At 41.3% G+C, this 21,140-nt stretch overlaps 1 protein-coding gene across 4 annotated transcripts in view; it reads left to right on the top strand.

Moving 5' to 3' along the window:
- The window catches only part of Arhgap6 (Rho GTPase activating protein 6), a 537,411-nt gene extending 526,901 nt beyond the window's left edge, over nt 1–10,510 (top strand). For all 4 annotated transcript variants that reach the window (XM_052170863.1, XM_052170864.1, XM_052170865.1 and 1 more), the window contains exons 11-13: nt 6,281–6,555; nt 7,941–8,021; nt 8,497–10,510. In XM_052170863.1, the coding sequence (XP_052026823.1) occupies nt 6,281–6,555; nt 7,941–8,021; nt 8,497–9,191 (1,051 nt within the window). In that variant the 3' untranslated portion in view covers nt 9,192–10,510. The remainder of the gene's footprint in view (nt 1–6,280; nt 6,556–7,940; nt 8,022–8,496) is intronic.
- Nucleotides 10,511–21,140: the final 10,630 nt, after the last annotated feature.

The raw sequence follows: 21,140 nt of genomic DNA, 5'->3' as shown, positions 1-21,140 counted from the left end.
GAATCTTAATTCAGTGTTCAGTGTTCCAACATACCTATTGTTCTTTTTTTTAGTATTTTTTTTTTTTGCTTCTGTATTATTCTAGGGAGAGAAAAGACCCTTACATAAAAATAGTTAGTATTCAAATGCATGCTTTTCTTTTTTCACTGAGGTGTTTCCGACCCCTGGAACTCTGCACAATAAACACTTGGTATAACTGAATATGTTCTAGTATGAACAAGATCCATACATCTACAGCTGGGGAGATGGGACCCAGTGGAGCTCTGGGGCATCTATCATATAGAAACTAATTGTAATAATACTTCCTGTAACTTTCAAATGTGGGCTTCAGAAAACCTAAGGAGCCAAGCATGTCATTTAAGCATTAGGGAGTTGGAAGCAAAAGCATCAGGAGCTTGTCTCAAAACAATAAATAAGCAAAAACACAGTAAAGAAAATTTTCCTTTTTTTCTATCAATTCTCATAGTTGCCCAAGAAATATAATAGAAATTCAACCAAACTGGACAGAGCATTCATTCCTACCCACATGTGGAAACAAATTTAACCGTATTTTTGGAGAATGTAGACACAAATGAACCAAACCCGTAGGATCTATCTTTAAACTTCAATGTAATTGAGTTTGTTAGTAGCCATCACAAAGTTTTTATTGAAATTATAAAAGAAAATCAATAGGAACACCTGTGAGCAGTGCATCAAGATCATGGCTGAAGACCTCTATTTGTTCCAAAAAGCAAGTTAGGAACTATAAGATCATTGTTCATTATAGATAGAAATCTACCCCTATCATAAATCAACTTTCTGTACTATAAAAGGGTGACAGGTTTCTTGTAGTTTAGTGGTATTTTGTTCAGGTTATCAAAGTTGTACCATTTGGATCATCAATGCTCACAATTAAAGGCGTCTTTTACCACATTGTGGACTGTTATATACTAGGCTGTAATGTCTGCCTACATCGTGTACTGGTTTTACTATCTGAAGATTCACATCTGCTCCGCTTTGGAGAGGTGTTTTATCCCTCAGTTTACCTAAGGGAAGCTTTGCAGTCTCCTGCATGATTAATATGGGAATCTCCATAATTCCAGAGCTGGTATGACAATGGATTACTTTCTGGTGCAATTAATAGTGCACAAGATACTTACAAACTTTGCATTCCAGCAGACTGAAGTTTATCGATTGAGTGATTGAACCAAGGACAAAGACAACACACCTTTGAAACCTTTGTCTTAGCTAGATAGCTCAGCAAGGGGCTGGGCCAGTAACACTAAGAGTTGAATTGGAGTTCTTCATTTATTCACAGAACCAGTTCTGTATTTCCGGCCGCAGTGCAGGCTTGCTCACAGTACCCTGCCAGCGACTGTAAACCCTGACCTGGAGAGACCAGCTAAGGGTGAGAATGTTGATTCACTCTCCATGCCCATCTCATGTTTGGTTAGCTAGGACTGGCCATGCATGCTGGGGATGGTCCTGGGGTTTAAGTATCTAACGAGTTACCCTCCCTGCTTAGAGACAAACCTGTGTTGTCTGGCAGCCCATCTATTCAATAATCCTACACTGAGTATGATCCACTGTACACTGAGTATCAAAACCACATGACTTAGCAACTTAATCAGCCCACATTCTGTTAAGATCAAAAACAAAGAAAGGTCACACCAAGATTCAGAGACAATGCCTCCGCTACTGCTACCATCATCAAAGCCAGTCATGTCTGTAATCGAGTACTCAAACATCCTAATGTTTACTTAGAACAGTCTTGTTAAAGGTGTGGATCCTATATGCAAATCAGAAAGGACACTTGTGAGGCTTAGTTCAGAGATTCTGAAGAGAAGGATGTCTCCATTTGGGAATTCTTTTGACAAGGGCTCATAAGCAAATGTGGCTATGCCTCTGTCTCCTGTACTGAGAAAACAAACTGAATGAGATGTAACTTATAGATGTAACTATAAGTTAAAAGTATAGATTTTTAGTATTAATTTACCACACCAAGTACATATGCTTATTAAATTTAAGGGAGTTTAAACCTTTCTACCTGGACTACTAGACAAATAAGGTATTTTAACTAACTACCTGTTTTCCTTGGCCATTTCTAATCTTAGGTCAGGAGCAAAAACATTCCAGACTAGCTTAATGCAAGTCCTACCATATAATGAACTTGAATAGCTGTCAGTCTTACTACAGTTCAAAGCAGCATGCCACATATTTTTCAAGCTGCTTCTCATGTGTACCCATATTGTACCCCTTTATATGGCTGGAATATAGTAATGGGGGAAACCAAAATAGGAAAGCATCATCTGTCATTTGATGGCACTGTCTGTGTCCCTGGCTATGACATTAGCTACCTTGAGCCCTCAACTGTAAAACAATTTGTGCACTTCTATATCCAAACCACTTCCTTTAATTCTTACTGCCCTACAACCAGACTTCAGTCCATTTTCTGAGTCCTGAATATGGATGCTAGAGGAGGCTTAAGTGTTGGCTGGGATGGGTAATCTCCTCTCTCTAGTTGAGGCCCATCCGTACCAAGGTCACAACCATTAAATTCCCTTTTAGTTGAGTCAACATTACAGCTTGATCTTCATTGGTACTCTCTAAGCTCTTAGCAGATCTTTAGCCCACTCTCATATATATGGATTGGGATGGGAAGGAAGGTTTAATTATAAGAGACCCTTAAACTCCTCCATGTGTCTGAATCTTCTATAAAGACAATCTCCTGGCCCTACCCCAATGTTTCCATTCCAATAGGCAAAGATGGCTTCCTAGGCAACAGGTTGGCACTCAAAAGGATCTCCTGTTTGTTGTAGCAACCTCTTGTTGCCACCGTGAAATCTTTCATGTTGTTTAGCATGGTGTCTCACGCGCTTAGTTTGCAGCAGGATCCATGAGGGATTCAGCCAGTTCAAAGTTCAGAGTGGAGTTTGCAATGCATATTTCCAAATGATGGAGATGTAGCACTATTAGGGAGAGTACATTCTCTCAGCTGCTAAATGAACTTTTTACAAAGTCAATGTGGATGAGAGAGGAAAAGCCCCCCCCCCTTTTGATCTGGGAGATCCAATGCGAGCAATGAGAAGGGAAGAAACCAGCAGAGCGATGGGAGTTCATGTTTCAATTATTCTTGATTGCCCTTGTTTTGTTTCCTTTTCACCAAACCACTAAACATGACATTGCCTGTTCTGCATTTTTCCAACAACTAATGTAAGTACAATTCCTCTCAGTATGCCAGCTCCTTTAGAAGTGTCTGAAGCATCTTGGAAAAAAGTATGTGTAGTGGAGCAGTGTTATGGGAAGTAATGTGAGAGGGGCAAAGAAGGAAAAACAATGAGAAGCGTGGTAAGCTGAGTTTGGGGTGCAAAATATACAGACACCCCATAAGCATCTATGCAACAACTCACACAGGACTCCATGCCTTTTGAACCTTCTAGTCCTCATAGCAGAGAGACGTGCATCATTTAGTACAGAGTTCTTAGTAATACTGGATAAGAAGAAAAATCTACTCCTTCTATACAAACCTTAAATGCTCCCAATATGAAATCTTGAGAGAAAATTTTCTTCCCTGAGGTCTCTCATTTATGCTCATAACTCCGGGCTGAATGTATGTTTAGACCATTGCCCTGGATGTTTGTCTTCTACATTTCTGGTAAGAAGAAATGTGCAACACATAAGCTGAAATTATCGTAGTGTCTGTGAAGCTCCTCCAACCCACCATCCCACCAATAAAAGGAGGCAAAATCCAAACTACACAGTGTTTCAGGTGGGCTTATGAACTGGGCAATGGCTTAGACTCTTCCATACAATAAGGCTATCGTTTCCCAGCACTAGATAAAGAACTATGACTTAGTCTTCTGGGGGTAAAACTAAGACATTTTCATTAGTGACTGAAAAGAAAATGTCACCTAAGAAGGGGAAAACTACTAAAATCAGCCCAAGAATCTCATCTGAGGCCCTTCTGGTTCTGAATTGAATATAGTCACTTCTTTTAGTGTTCATAATAAACCTTTCCCAAGAAGAGCCACATCCCATGACAAAAGGCCACTACCCATTTTTATGAATTTGTGTTTCCCTACCTAGAAATAAAGTTTTTTCCCCTTTAATTAGATATGGTGATTAGTTTCTTCCTCCCTTTCCAGAAGAAACTGTTAGCTTATTCTTGATTTTATTTTCCTTCAAATTCACTGGCAGCCTACAAGTCTGGAAAATCATCCCCCTGGCTGTCCTTTGGCTCCTGTCTATAAGATTGTGTGATATCAGTTCAAAGAGGAGGCAAGCAGAGGTTTTAGTTATTCTATGTGAGTAGGAAATAGCCTCAGCAAAAGAGCCAGAGTCCAGGCTGCCTCTGACAGGCATGGAAGATCCCAAATGCCAGGACTTTCTTTCCCCTGGGTACTAACCCTTGCTGGAAACCTGAGCTAAAGCTAGGGACTGATGAATCCACTTCCTTCATTTTGCATGCCAAAAACCATTTGGCCGGGAGAGCATTGCTCTGTGTATGTTTACCTTCTCTGAGACCACAAAGGATTTGTTTTGAAAACTGCAACAAATGGAAACCAAAGACCAGTAAAGAGAAGCAAATAGGGCATGGGGTGGGGAGCAGAAGCTCATTGTGAAACATTTAATCAACCTTTGATCATTTCCCTTTAAGATGTCAGGGCCACTGTTTTGAGGAAGGTAGAAAATAAAGATGGTTCCAGGTAAGACCTTGCCCAGTCTGGACATTCCTGGTATTCTCATTTTCCTGTTTCATTTACATTTTCGCTGTTATTTCTGTTGCTATGACAACTCATAAGTACGGATGCTAATGGTATGTGAGATAATGCTATAGATTTTACTGCAAAACTAGTAATGCGTTGCAAATTCATGTTCTGTGTATTTACATACACTCAGTTCTTTATGACAGTAATTTATTTACCAGTTTAGCCACCTCTTCATACATAGACATTTCTACTAGTAGCACCATTGTCTTCATCACAGGAACTATAAATTAATTTGCTAGGTGTACAGAGGGAAAAGGAAAGTTTACCTGAAAGCCACAGTGAACTGCTAAGGCTGGATTTTTATTTTTCTTCCTTTATTAATTATTTTATTTGTTTACATTTCAAATGTTATCTGCCTTCCTGGTCTTTCTTCCACATATTTCCCACCACTTTACCCTTCCCCGTTGCCTCTAAGAGGGTGCTCTTCACCCAGACACCTTCTCCTATCTCAACTGTTCTCTGAGGCATCAAGCCTCCACAGGACCAAGCATCTCCCCTCCCAGTGATGCCAGATAAGACAGTCCTCTGCTACATATGTAGTGGAAACCATGGACTGGCCAACCTTTTGGTCGGTGCTTCAGTCCCTGGGAGCTCAGGCCAGGGGTGGGGGGGACTGGTTAGTTGATACTGTTGTTCTTCGTATGGAGTTGCAATCTCCTTCAGCCCTTACCCTAACTTTTTCCTTGGGGTCCCCAGGCCCCGTCCAATGGTTAGCTGTGAGTATCTGCATCTGGCTTAGTCAGGTGCTGACAGAGCCTCTCAGGGGACAGCCACACCAGGCTCCTGCCTGCAAACACATCTTGGCCTGAGCAATAGTGTTGGGGTATGGTGTTTGTGGATGGAATGGATCACACGGTGGGGCGGTCTCTGGACGGCCTTTTTCCTTCAGCCTCTGCTCCATTTTTGTCCCTACACTTCCTTTAACCCAGAATTGTCACTGTCTAGATTATTTTTAATTCAGGAGACTAAGGAAGGTTAGGGGAAAAAAAGTCTTTTTTTCCCTTGCTTAATAGTGACCCCCAGGCTTGAAGTCTTATGTTTAATCAGGCTTCGGTCCATGTGGCAGTTGAGCCGTGCAAGGTGGTGACAGGGATCGTTCTGTATTTACGTCCTGTTTTTGCTAAATCTCTTAGGTTTTATTCCTCTCTGCCAGCGGGCAGTGTTGTGGAACACAGGCATGTGTGGGCTCATCTCCACCCTTCTAGTTGACCTTTGTTTTGTAACATTTGTGAGGATTTACTGCACTCTGCTGGTTGAACACTGGCAACTACAGCAGAACTTGAATTTCTCCTCTGTCCCATTCTTCGCCAGCTGCCATGTCTTATTACATTTGTTGTGGTTTCCTGCCATCTTGTGATCATTTTATGGAAAAACGCTTTCGCATGATTGATGGGGATGTGTTTGTTGGACCATTGCTCGAAAGGTCTTTTTATTTCAGCCTCCATGTCCATGTCTTCGAAATATTGCATTGGTGATTGTGTAATGTGATGGGAATGTGATCATACTTACATGCCTGTATTATCTTATGCCAGGAGCCCTGACATGCTTCAGACAGAAGTTTCCTTTTCCATGGGAGGGAGGCATTCATCTACAGATTCCAACAAAGCCTCCAGTGGAGACATCTCCCCTTATGACAACAACTCCCCAGTACTGTCTGAGCGCTCCCTGCTGGCTATGCAAGAGGACAGGGCCCGGGGGGGCTCGGACAAGCTTTATAAAGTGCCAGAGCAGTATACACTGGTGGGCCACTTGCCATCGCCAAAGTCGAAGTCAAGAGAAAGTTCTCCTGGACCAAGGCTTGGAAAAGGTAACTGAAGCCTGGCTGTGACAGCCCAGTTAATCACTTGCCTGTGGATGCAACACAGGTGGGCCATATTGGACCTTCTTCATTAAGCCCTTGTTTATTGTTTCTGCAATTCAAAGAACATCTACTGAGTAGCTACTAAATACAAAAGATGGGAGAAACAGATGGTAACTCCAAGGCATTGACTTAGAAGGTCCCTTCAACCTCTGATTCTCAAATACCTATGAAATGACGTATACCCCCAAAGAGACACTCATTTTCCCAAATGATCTTTTCTTTTTAGTATCCAGAGGAGTCTCTGTGTCCCTGATAGTGGATTTGCATGGCCTATTTGCTAGTCTCAGATGTCACTCAATTATTTCTGTTATTTTCATAAAGAAAAGGTGCTGAATCTACCATATAACAATGCAGTGTACCAAAACCAGACAATGCCAGCATCCAGGGACACACTCACTAGCCTGGATATCACAATGATGTTCTGGCAATTCCAGCTAGCAGGATGTCAAAGGAATAACTGAACTACACAGAGGCCCATGGACTCCTGATAGGATAACTAAGAATGGTATGAATGGCCCATGTATTGACTCATCAGTGAATCTACAAGCAGTCAGTACTGGAACACTTACCATGGATTAAGCCCTGACTAATCTGTGCCGTGTAATCTTGCAGGCACTTCTGGTCTTTCAATGCCTTAGTCTGTCTTATGATCTTCTGATACCCTCTAAGGCAGTGATTCTCTATCTGTTGGGAGAAGGGAGGAGAAAGAAACACAAGACAGGAACGAACCCACTGGTGGGAGTAGGGCAGTGTCCCTGAGGGTAGTTCAGAATCCAGCACTATTGTCTCTCTTTGTCTGTGTTCCTGTAGCTGGAGTCCATGTGGCCATTACCAACTGCTCCCTTGTGTGAGTGTCCTACTACTGTTACTACTCACAATGAAGTCACATATGGGTTAACCCTCTTACGGTTTGGCAAGTCAGAAATCACGCATAGAACTGCCTTCTCTTCTAGAGGATCTGGAGAACAGTCCATTTCAGGGCCTTTCTAGCTTCTGCGGGCCTAGTTTCATGGCTGTCTCTTTCATGTCTGAAGCTACCAACATAACAGCATCTTTTCTTTTGCCTCTCTCTTGCCCTTTTGATGATATCAGAACTGCTGGGGTCCTCCAGGAGTCTCTTAACCTCCAGAACCAGGGGTATAGGCAAAATTTATCCTTTGAAGTTCTGAATTCTGGGGCTCATGACACACATTTACTGTATATTAATTCTGTACTGTTTCGTATCTAGTAAACCTTGAATACAATATTTTATGCCAAAGACATGTAATGATATTTATTGGTTTCATCCTTAAGTTTCTCTGTTGTGGACCCCTTTATTCTGTCTTCCCTAGATATGTCAGAGGAGCCTTTCAATATCTGGGGAACTTGGCATTCAACATTAAAAAGTGGATCCAAAGACCCAGGAATGAGAGGTGAAGTGCCATTTTTAAACTTTATTTTAAAAGTGTATTTTCCCTATCTCTTCCTTGCTACTCTTAAGATCACTGCTTGCCAACCATTATTCAGAAAATATTGAAAAGAGAAGAAGAAAGGGACACTAGCTCGTTGGGCCTTCTCCCTCAATATGCTAAGCTTGGACAGGTAGTTCACTGTCGCTCCTTTCCTAAATCCTAGGTTGTCGTGGCAGGTTATGTGGTTCAGCAGCTAAGTTAAGCCTGTGAGGATCCAGGTATGTGTTGGGAGTGGCCACATAAATGGTTCTGCTATCAAAAAGAACCTGCCAGTCACTCTTGCTAGGGAGATTTTTCTTTTCAGGAAGTTAATTGCTGAGAGCATGCAGTACATTTTCAGCTATAGAAAAGGAAATAGTGAAAAAGAAAAGAACAAGCAGCTACTCCCCAAGGCAGTTGTCCAAACTAACCCCAGATCTTGCCTTTCTGCTTCCAGGTTCTTATGGCGACATTTTTGAAAGTAGCTCCCTCCGACCGAGGCCTTGTTCCCTTTCTCAAGGGAACCTTTCACTGAACTGGCCTCGTTGTCCAGGGAGCCCGACAGGGCTGGACAGTGGCACTCAGATAATTCGGAGGACTCAGACAGCGGCCACCGTGGAGCAGTGCAGTGTCCACCTTCCGGTGTCACGTGTCTGCAGCACTCCCCACATCCAGGACAGCAGCAGGGGGGCCAGGCGGCCTGCAGCCAGGTCTGAGCCATTTTTGTCCCTAAACAGCACAGAAGACCTGGCCGAGAGCAAGGAGGATGTGGCCTGGCTGCAAAGCCAGGCCCAGCCTGTGTACCAGAGACCTCAGGAGAGTGGTAGAGATGACAGGCGTCCCCCTCCTCCTTACCCGGGGTCAGGGAAGCCTGTCACAACCTCGGCCCAGCAGCCACTGGAGCCTCCCCTGTGGAGGCTTCAGAGGCATGAAGAAGGTTCAGAAACAGCTGCTGAAGGAGGCCAGCAGGCCTCAGGGGAACATCAGACCAGGCCAAAAAAACTGAGCAGCGCCTACTCCCTCTCAGCCAGTGAGCAGGACAAGCAGAACTTAGGGGAGACCAGCTGGCTCGACTGGCAGCGAGAGCGGTGGCAGATCTGGGAGCTTTTGTCAACTGATAACCCCGACGCCCTCCCGGAAACCCTAGTATAAGCCCACCAGCAGCTGGAGCCCACCCTTCCAAAAAACATCTTTCCGGCTCAGACCCGGGAAAACTTGCCTAGGAACAATTGGACACTTACTCGTTTTCTTTTTTGTTTTTCCACACTTTGAAAAAACAACACAAGAGAAAGTCCACTTAAAGATTCACTTCTACCCTTGCCATTTATGGTAACATTCTATTGCATAGCCAGCCTTAGGATAAATAAGCAAACAAACGTGGCAATTCCCAATCTCAAAATAACCCACATTGGCTTTATGTAAGAAAACTCTTGCTTCATTATAGCTTAATTGTATTTGTGTCTTCAATTGTGACTATTGTGTATTCTGTAACAAATTATGTACATCAATATGATATATTCACAGAGAAGACAGAACAATTAAAAAAATCACTGCACTTATATTATACTATGAGCTATATTAAGCAACCAGATTCTATATGTTCTGGAATATGCACAAGCGGGTATCTGTGCTTTTTGCCATCACTTTTTAACTGGGGACAGTCCTCCCTTCAATGCCTAAGGAAATACTAACCAAACGAAAGAGAAAATGAGAAGCCATATTTTTATATAGTTTTGAGACACAAGAGTTATAGTCACTGAATGCCTTTTCATAGCGAGTATGTTTTAAGGAAATATTAAATTTGATACATTAAGAAATATATTTTTAGAATCTGTTTAGAAAGGACTCAGCAAATCAAATCAGAGAAAGGTGGTGCCGAAGAGTATTAAGAGTTTCCATCCCATTCTAGGTCAAATTTAATTTTATATAGGTCACTCATAATATGTATTTATAATGGATTGCTTTTATGTATTTTTCAAAACTACCAACTAAAATCCAATTAGAAAAAGTTTTAAAATCCAAATATACATTCAAATTACACATCTCCCCCATCTACCCTGTTATCAATATTAGCCTAATTACAAGCAATTCGTGTAAATTAAATCCTATGGGGGGGAGCAAAACAGCTACATCTTTGCGCTTACATTGTACCAAAGGCTGAGGAAATGTGTCTTCAGTATCTTCAGTAATATTATGTGTATTGTAATGTATGTGTTACTACAGTATACAGTACTTCAACAATTTGAAGTGTTAGAACTGCAAAACCACTTTGACCAGCAGTTTGCTTCAGTATTTTCCATTGTTTTGTTTTGTTTTTGTTTTCCAAATCAGAAGAGTCAGTGTATTATATACAAAGAGGGTTATATATATATATAACGTGCTACTCTTAATTTCCATGTTGGCAATGAAATTTTTCAGTGGTGTTTCTTAAAATTCTATCTTGTGCCATGATAAATAAAATGTTAAGCAAAGATTTCTTGTCGGCCTTTAAATCTAATGAAGGAATGCACATCCCATTCCACAAAGATAATTCACTACTCACAAGACCCCAAACCTATGTAGAAATTGAGGCCATTTTTAAAAAACTTTTTCTTTTACTGGATATTTTCTTTATTTATATTTCAAATGTTATCCCCTTTCCAGGTCTCCGCTCCAGAAACCCCCTATCCTATCTCCCCTCCCCCTGCCTCCATGAGAGTGCTCCCCCACCCACCCACTCCCACCATCCTGGAACCCAGGCATTCTCCTACACTGGGGCATAGAACCCTCTCAAGCCCAAGGGCTTCTCTTCCCACTAATATCCAACATGGTCATCCTCTGCCACATATGCAGCCAGAGCCATGTGTATTCTTTGGTTGGTGGTCCAGAACCCAGGAGCTTCAGGGGGTCTGGACAGTTGAGACTGTTGCTACCCCCACGGGGCTATAAACCCCTTCGGCTCCTTCAGTCCCTTCTCCAACTCCTCCACTGGGGACCCTGCTCAGTCCAATGGTTGGTTGCGAGCATCTGCCTCTGTATTTGTCAGGCTCTGGCAGAGCCTCTCAGGAGACAGCTCGATCAGAATATCACTATTTGCAGATGATAAGATAGTATACTTAGGTGATCTCAAAAATTCCACCAGAGAAGTCCTACAGCTGATAACCAACTTCAGCGAAGTGGCTGGTTATAAAATTAACACAAAACAAATCAGTAGCCTTCCTATCCTCGAAGAATAAACAGTCTGAGAAAGAAATTAGGGAAACGGTACCTTACACAATAGTCACAAACAACACAAAATATCTTGGTGTGACTATACCCAAACAAGTGAATGACAAGAACTTCAAGTCTCTGAAGAAAGAAATCAAGGAAGACCTCAGAAGACGGAAAGTTCTCCCATGCTTGAGGCCGTTTTTAATATTGTATATAATGTGATATGATGCCTAACAATCAAATCCAACACTTTACTAGGATGTTCACATCACTCATTCCTCATGAGGAAAGTGATCCTCAGGAGAAGATGCCTCCATGTCTACGAATATTCAATCACTTTGTTTTTGGATGTCTGGATAAAGGGCCAGAATGGCGATGATAGAAATAGCCAAATACATATTTGTCTTGATCACTCTAGGTAGCTATTAACATATGCCTGTTATAGGGTTTGATAGAAAAAAAAAAAACAGCCATCATATGCCAATGGGCGGTGTGAATTGAGGAAATTTATAAATAAATTCAGCTTGCTTCTTTTCTTATGCACATTTTAATACACATCTGAGAGACAGTACTGGGGTTGAATATAAAGAGATACTGGAAAAAAGTGGAGGCCCATGCTGTCTCTTGGTCTGATAAGCAAACAGCAGGAGGGAGGTTTTAGTGAACTAAGAAGAAAGGAGTTGTCTGCAGAAGAATCACACAGAGAGGAAAACAGGATGTGTTGACCAGACAGAATTATAAAACAGCAACAAATGATCTTCAAGACAAAAAAGCAAAGCAAAACAAAGCAAAACAAAACAAAACAAAATAACCAAGTACCACTTACAAGCCAAAGGAAAGTTCTAATCAAGGATGGCCTGGATATTTTGAACTGGCATTCAGGATACCCACCTAACACATTCCTCAATCTACCATTAGAAGAGCCAATTAACCAATTTTCTGTCAGTTCAAGCCAGCAAATATCCCTTTAGTTTACAGGGACCACATTATTGTAGTTTGCTGCAGCTGGGTTAGGTTTAGCAATAACCAAGCACAAGCCCTTGCTCTTTCCTATCTGGATGGAGCCAGTTGGGCTGGGGATATAGGACATTTTTACCTTGGTACTTCTCAAGTACAAATAACAATTAAGATACAGTGTCTACTCAATTTAAAGGCTTAACAACAGATCATATGTTACTCTCACTATGTCCCAGGTCAAATCTGGGATATACATATACTAAAATTATGGTTCATCCTCTGAAGTACTATGAGATGTGCTTATTATTAAAAAGAAACTCTGTTTATCTGACATATATTTGCTAAATATAGCAACCTTAATCTCTAGCCTTAATATCACACTTGGCTTCCAATGCCTGCTTGAAACTTTCACTGAATGTCCCACAGTGCCTCAAAAGTCCTGAAGGGGAAGTTCTATGTCTCTCCTGTTATGCTGAACCCCAATTTCATTTTATATCACCTCACATCTTTGGCTAGGGAGCTTCTTTCAGTGTACCTGAGGCCTCCCCTGGTGTATTGGTTATGTTTGTCATCACTGTGACAATACACTTTATGGACAAAATATGAGAGAAAAGACCTATTTGAGTTTGAGTGCAGTGGAAACACTCCGCTATGGAGGGAAGGCCTGGTAGAGAAGGCTGAAGGCTATGTGGACAGGCCTCACACCTTGGCAGCAGAAATGGGAACGCTGGTTCTACACTAGTTTTCTCCTTTCCTTTTTATTCTGCCTGGCTCTCCCATTTCATAAACTGGTGGCATTCACATTCTGGGTAGGTCTTTCCTGCTCAGTGAATCCATTCTGGTAATGCCCTCAGAGACATACCCCCGAGGTGTTACCAAGCATCTTCTAGGTGATTCTAAATCCAGTTAAAGACTCCTGTTTCTCTTCAGACTGTATAAATCTTTTACCTAGTCAAATTCACCATGAAAATGCCTATTATGTATTGTACCCCAGGCTCATTCGCCTTCAAGTGCACATGCATCCGTCTTCACTGTCTTACTCTGATTCTTATCTTCTCCCTTTTAGATAACTATACCAGTCTGGCATCTCTACCTCTCCTCTCACCTTTCTACTACCATCAAATACTCTCTATAGTTGTGACAAAGGCAGTCGCTGCCAGTAAGGACTTACCTTCTCCTCTAGCCTACAAACAAAAAATCTACTCCATGGCAACAGCACCCTCCACAGTTGAGTCTCACTCATCTTTCAGCCTCTTGCTTCTTTGCAGTGTATGCGCCCTTCCTCTTCTACATACAGGACACCATGGTATTTTCTGAAAATAATTAGCTTAAAATTTCTCCCTACACAAACACCCCAAAAGAAGCTCCTGGTTCTTTGCTGAGGATTCAGACACCTTGAGAAGAATCACTACCCATTAGTGTTACTGTCTGTCGCTGTAGCTGGAGGCTTTTTATGTCAGGGTGGGGGCTTTGTGAATTTTACACCTTTTATACTGGGCAGAGAGCTAGGACATCAATTTGGGATTCACTTGATAAATGTATTCTGAATATAGGCATGTTACTTTTAATCAAGTCACTTGCCATGGACACTAGGAAATCATGCAAGGCCATCACTTCCGTGTGCAGACACAAGTATACAGTTTCCAAATAAAAAGGTTGTAGAAGGGATTGCTAAGCATAGAGACACTGTCTTCTAAGTACAGCTGCCATACAAAGACTCTTGTCAGCCCATGTCTGTGTTGGATGGCACAGGGGAAAAGTACAGCCTGTGATGCCTCTGCTCCTAAAATACTTTAAAGCTAGTGAGATAGCTAAGTGTAACTCTGTCTACACAGCAACGGGGACATTATCATCAATAAATGAGTCTTTCTGGTGGTACAGTTGGTTTTTTTGGGGGTCAACCTATAAGATATAAGTAGCCTCATCCATGCCCTGTAAGCACAATAAACACTTTAGTTCACCAAAGATTCTGGTTTTCAGTACATTTGTCACCGAGGAATTCTAACGAGGGAAAAGACATTTGTTGACATCTCCCCAAGAGTGGAGTTCCTGTCATAGATAGAATGACTTGCTGATAAACTGGCATTATCTTCAAATTTTCTTTTAGTTCAAGGAAGTAGGACAGCCCTGTGATCACTTCAGTAGATAAAATGATTGGTTGATTGTTGTATCTAAAGATTTGTAGCCAATCTATATTTACTAAGGCGTAGTGAACATGAATTCCAGTCCTGGGGCTCCTGGGTTTCAATGACGTAATAAAGGAAGTCTAGATATCAAGACAATAGTCTCTTTTGTGAACAGAGCTGTTGTAAGGGCAGTAGATGCTGGTAAGTCACACAAACCCAAAACATATCCCAGTGGTTTGCAAAGCATAAATTGTTGGGAAAGAATGAATAAATTGGTGAATTCATCCATACATCTACTTCTTTTCTAGAGGTAGACATGACTATGATAAAATGTTGCCTGCAATCCAAAGTCAAACAGCTCCACAGTAAAGAGGGTTCCTGGAAGTGGAACAAACAGCTGGAAAAACTTGTCAAAAATAAGGGATGCTGTTTGTAATCCCTTGTTTGTAAGGGTGCAGTCTATGACTTTGTAGTTTCTCGCTTGCTTAGCTCATTTGGACTATGGTATGGCTATCTTGAAATGGTAATTCTCTTCAACAAGCTCCACCTCACTGTCGTTTTTCATGGGACTCTGTAAGTAGTCACATATTCTGTTGGACAAAGTGAAGGACAGTGGCCACTTGCTATATCTATAAACTGCCCAGGAGCCAGAGAGGCAGAGTGGGAATTCAGATTCCTGACTCTTCCTCAGGACACTTTTCCTTCTGAAAGCCAAGCTAAAAACTTACTGTCATATCACAGAGCACACATACTATTCCTGATATACAAAACCAATCCCACGTACATCCTTCCACAGTCTTCCTCCTTCCCAGTCCTAAGCTTTGGCATGTGCATTTTAGCCAACTTACTTTGGAGTCCCAGTTTATTAATTTTAATGTTTTTTTTTATTTTGTTTTGTTCTACAGCCTATGGCTGGTATCTTTTCAAAATTTATAACCTCTAATACTATGGGATTTTAAACAGTATTTTTATTGACTGAGTTTCCTACAATGCATTTTGATATTTACCTTCCCCAATTTCTCCCATAAGCAGCCTTTCCATCCTCCACTGCTTCCCTTTTTTTTTTGTTTCCCCATCAAATCCAATGTGTTGCCAGCTACTCTTGGGTTGGTTAAAAGCTCTTGTGTGTAGTCAGCCTAACAGCACTCTGACACAGACACACACACTCCCCCCCTCTTTCTCTGTCTCTACCTTTCTCTCCTTATAGTCATTCAAACAGTAGAGCCCCCCAGTTAGTGGTGGGATCCATGCCCACCTCCCGCACACTATGCTGTGACTTTTTGCTGGTTGGATCTTGCACAGGTCTTGTGCATGCTATCATAATTATTGTGGGTTCATATGTATAACTTCCCTGTTGTGTCTGGGAAAAATATTTCCTTGATTTCATTCTCCACCCTTAGCTCTAACAATTTTGATGTTCCCTCTTTTACACAGATTGCTGATCCCTGCAGAGATGAAACTATGTATGTCTCCTTTAGGGCTGATCAATCTATATTCTCCTATTCTGAGCACATCGACCACTTGAAGGTCTGTGATAATTGCGACCTACTGCAAGGAAAAGCTTCTCAGATGGTGGATGAGAGAGGTTTTGATCTATGGGTATAGCAATAAATCATTAGGAATCATTTTAATACTATGTCCATTTAGCAGAATTAGAGTATTGGGTTTGGCCCTAGAATCTATGACCTATCTAGCCACAGGTTCTTAGCCCCTTTAAGAGTGTAAGATGTGGGTTCTAGCTCATGGAGATGCCCTTTACTCTGTTATGGCTGGTTATTCCCACATTCAAGCCACTATCTTGTCAGGGGTTACTTATAGAACTTTTGAGACGCGGTTAGAATATGATGATAAAGAAGACCCCCACATTCCTTTGCTCATTCTACATTTGAGAATCATAAGAAGTGTCACCCATGAAACAAAAGGCCCTTACTATCCATTGAATCATGCCTACTTTGCTCTTTGACTGACAGTCTCCAGAACTGCTAGAAATTCATGTCTGAGGTATAAAGTCCCCTACCTATGGTGCTTGGTTATAACAGCCTGATCAGATTAAGACACTCACCTAGTTCAGAGACCAAAGTACAGTGTTGAAACTGAGCCAAAAACAGAAACCCCCCTACTCATAAAGGAACATTCCAGTTGTTTTGGTTTTTTTTAAGAGCATAGGTACATAAAATAACCAGAAGAGTCTTGTGAAGCCAAAGTCTCTGATGAGTAAAACCTCAGAAACTAGAACAGTGGCCTCAGCGATCTATAATAGAATAAGAATACGAACAACTATATGATAAATAAGAATCAACCTTAACTGACACCGACTTACAATCAACAGCTGCTTACCTTGCCACTTCAGTTCCCTTGCTACCAAGCAAATTGGGCAAATTTGAGCATGTCTGTCAGTTTATCGATTGGTCTTCATTGAAGTATACTCTGTCTTTGTCTCTATCACAGGATCTAGTGTATCCCAGGCTGATCTGAACCTTGATATATAACCAGTCTGCTCTGACTTCCCATATGCTGGGATTACAGGCTTATGGCACTAGGCTAAATTTATGCAGTGCTGGGTGGGCACTGAATCTATCAAGGTTAAGCAAGGACATTCCCAACTGAACTACAGCCTCAATCCACAACCCTTCCTTTCTGCAACCAGATCCTGTGGGATTAGTTTCTATATGACTGGGGAGAGAACTCATTCTGGGTATAGGCTGATAAGTGGAATGGAAGTCAGAACCTTCAGATGTTCCCATTAGCACGTGAGGCAAAGATGCTGTTTCCACACCAAAAAAAAAAAAAAAAAAATTGATTAATGTGTTCCATTAGAGGGAAATTAGGAATGGAGTTAGAAAGGTTTTTTTCTTGTAGAAAGGAAACATGGCAGGTCTATTTCTAGTGCCTTGACTTCAAATCACCTTGATATTCTATTGGCTTATAGAAGGAAAACACTGTCTTTGTCAAGGGTAGGCAAGCCACTGAGCTTTAACTGTCTAGGTACATTGCAGGTCTTACTTCTCACCAAAAGAATTCCATCCCTGATACATGTGGTGACCAGGGAGCATACCTAGCTAGGCAGAAGGATGAAGCTTGCCAGGGACCAGTACTAGTTTACAATGTCATGGCTGAACCAAATATTCAAACTAACACACTGAGTTAATTCAGAAGTGGCAGTGCTTAGATGCCAAGACTAGCTGCTCCTGGATAAACTTTGTCAATGTATTATAGACTGAATTGTGTTGTCCTCCACCAAGATGGTCTTCTAGTAACCCCCTTGCATCAACAAATGGACAATTCTTTGGAAACAGGGCCTTTGCTGCTGATCAAGTTAGGATGGAGGCATTTGCAAGAGGCTTGACTCTAATAGAACTGCTAATAAAAAGAGTACACAGGGTTGGAAAGGCACAAGTGAGTGAAAGGGTAGGATGGAGAGAGTAAGTGTGAGCAATGAAGCAGTAGAGAGGAGGGGGAGTATGAGGGGACAAGGAAGCATGAGAGAGGAGTGCTTGGGAAGAAGTCTAAGCAAGCAAGCTAGCGCAAGAGAAAGAGAAGGAGCGAGGGAGGCATAGAGTAAAAGGCGGAGGGGAGAAGGAGAGGGAGAGAAATAACACATGAAGACAGGTGTTGTCTTTCTACAAGCCAAGGAATATCCAGAAGCTAAAAGCACCGTATGGATCAAATATTTTGCTAGAAGGAACATGACCCTTGGTATTGGACTTTGCCCTCCAGAACCATGAGAATAAAGTTCTGTTGTTTAAGCTATTCCATCTGTAGCACTTAATTACAAACTAAGATGGTGAGCAAAGGTCATATATCAGAGATAACTCAGAGCAAACACCTCAGCTGCTCAAGGGAGTGGCCACCGCTAATCCACATAGAAGCAGCGCAGTCCAACAGGGACTTTCTCAGTCAGTCTGGGACACTTCATCCACTGTAATCCTGCCCACCTATAGGAAGTCATGGGAGATCGACTTTCCAAAGAAAAGTTTTGCTATTAAAACATTACTAGCCGGGCAGGGGGGGGGGGCGGGGCACACACCTTTAATCCCAACACTTGGGAGGCAGAGGAAGGCGGATTTCTGAGTTCGAGGACAGCCTGGTCTACAGAGTGAGTTCCAGGACAGCCAGGGCTACACAGAGAAACCCTGTCTCGACAAAACAAAACAACAACAACAACAAAAACAAAAAACAAAACAAAAAACAAAAATACCAAAAAAACAAAACAAAACAAAGCAAAACAAAACACAAACATTACTTGGAAAAATGAAACACTATTCAGAACTGAGAAAAGAGAAGCTTTGGGGATGAAACAGGAGTCAGCAAAATGGGAAATTTGTATTTCCATTTAACCTTTGCTTTTACATCTCCTACTTGACCATGACTATGACCAAAGAAATTTGCAGCAATTGGGAATGCTGTTGCAAAGTTAGTAGTGGGTAATGGCCAAAAGATGCCAGGGAAAAATGAGGTCCACATGGTGACTGGACCAATAGTATCAGTATCTTCTGGGAGCCTGTTAAAACATAAAGACTCTGCTGTTCTAGGCCTACACGAATTCAGATATCTGCATTTTATCAAGACTTCCAGGGAAGTCTGATTTGTATAACATTTAAGAAGTGCCTTTGGTAAAGCAAACATAGAAGAGATGAGAGAGGTAGCAAAATCTCCAAGAATGCCTTCATATACCTCTTTTCTTATGCAATTCCATACCTGGCTTAAAAAAAAAGGCACACAGTTAAGTGAAATTGTAAAATGATTACATGTTAGATTTTAACTGAAAGGCCATAAAGCTCATCATTTACTAGTCCTTCTACAAGGAGCAAAGGCCACTGGCTTTTCTAGATGATGTGTGCCAGCAATTATTTATTCCTTACATGACCCACTCACAGGATATACCATCTTAATTTCAGTACACTTTTATGGTCAGAAGTTTTAAGAAAACCCTGGAAAGCTGTGAAAGAACTTGAATTTCTCTGATTCTCTCTCCAGTTGTTGCCATTCTTGATGGCTAAAAAGGCTTTACCTTCATGGCAACATTCTTGATGGCTAAAAGGCTTTACCTAATTTCTCTATATGAAGCTTGTTTCTGTGTCGTACATTGCTTAACTTTTTAGATTAGGAAATCTAGGCACTTAATTATGTTTGTCCAGTAGGACTTGCATATGAAATTAACTAAATATCATGTCTATGTATTCTTGATTCCCTTTAGTCTTTTTTAGATAACATGAGGTTGCTTAGCATCTATTGTAATACTTAAAGTACCGGGTAACTGAGGGTAACTGACACAAATCAGAAGAACCTGCTGATCTTTCCAGATTCTTCCTGTGGAGTGTCTTAACACTTTGACTTCTAGCCTTGCTTCAGAATCTCCCTGTGATGGGCACCGTCAATCATGGGGATGGCTGTTAAGCTTTCTCTACCCAGGGCTCTACACCAAAAGCACACAGAGATCACCTCACAGAACTTGCAAAATAACTCTCTGTCTGCTCATTTTCTCATTTTATAACCATGAAAACAGGGGCCCAGAATAAAAATGTTACTGAGCAAGAGAATACTTGAACAAGCCACCAGTCTTCAGGGTATGTCCTCCTAATCACAAAGAGCCTCAAACCTTTAGCAATACCAACGATTGAACATGGTTTGACAGTCATGACAAGGACAAGAAAAGAAAAGAAATAAATACAGAACACTTCACTTTCAATAGGGAGCAGTAACTCCGCTAGAGGGTGAACGTATCAGGGACTAAAGAAATTGGCAACTGTCAGTTTCTGTTCCTGTTGCTGTGATAAAATAGCCCGATAAAGCAACTTGAGAAACGGTTTTGGCTTGCAATTCAAGGTAATTCATCATGGTGGGGAAGTCAAAGCCAGCAAGAGCCTGAAGCAGCTAGTCACAATATGCCCACAATCCAGAAACAGAGAGGTGAATACATGGTTTCTAGTGTTCAGTTCACTTTCTTCATTTTATGTAGTACAGGATACCAATGGGACAGCCCAGTGGGCTGAATATTCCCACCTCAATTAATGTAATCAAGATAGTCCCCCACAGGCACACCCTGAGTTCCATTTCCCATGTCATTTTGAATTCTGTCAACTTGATTAATCATCACAGTAGCTAAATAAATTGAAATGTACTTATATGTATCCCTACCCCCATCATTACTTTAGAGAGTTTTTCAAGTAGGAATTCTATAGTACTATGATTTCGTTTAATGACTGAGCTTGGAAAGATAGTGTTTCTGTAGGTAGGGGATGATCATTTGCCATCTTCTGTCCTGGGTGTGATGCAGTGAACATCAACATCTCACAAACCACAGCTAATGAATTCATAGAAATACTAAGTGATAATATGTAACCCAATTTGCACATACCTTTTCTGATAATACTCTGATTCTGAATGATGTCACTTCCACAGATAAAAGACTAAGTTTAAAATGTGGACGACAATCCAAAATGAATTTCAGGTTATATAAAATTCATCAGAGCAGTTTAGTATTACTCCCTAGACAGAGTTAAGTATAATCTAGCCACAAAGCAACTCTGAGTACTCAGCAGGTATCTTTTCTAGAAGTGGTGAAACGGTGTATAAAACTGTTCATCTTATAACTGAGTTTACATGACACTTGACTTTCACAATACTCTGTCACTGTAACAGTGAATTCTTCCATACAGTTTAATTTAGTTTCCAATCCTAATCCAGTTGTGACCTGAGAAGAACCAACAGTAATTACATTCTTATGCACTTTAAAATTATGTGATTAACAGATGAGACCACTGCTGTATTTAGTGAAGACAGTGTCTCAAAAATTAAGTAACTACAAAATCACTCTAAGAAGTTTCAG

The sequence above is a fragment of the Apodemus sylvaticus genome, chromosome X (assembly GCF_947179515.1).
Source record: "Apodemus sylvaticus chromosome X, mApoSyl1.1, whole genome shotgun sequence".
NCBI lineage: Eukaryota > Metazoa > Chordata > Mammalia > Rodentia > Muridae > Apodemus > Apodemus sylvaticus.
Note: the sequence above shows the minus strand (reverse complement) of the source record. Positions and strands in the feature narration are given on the sequence as shown.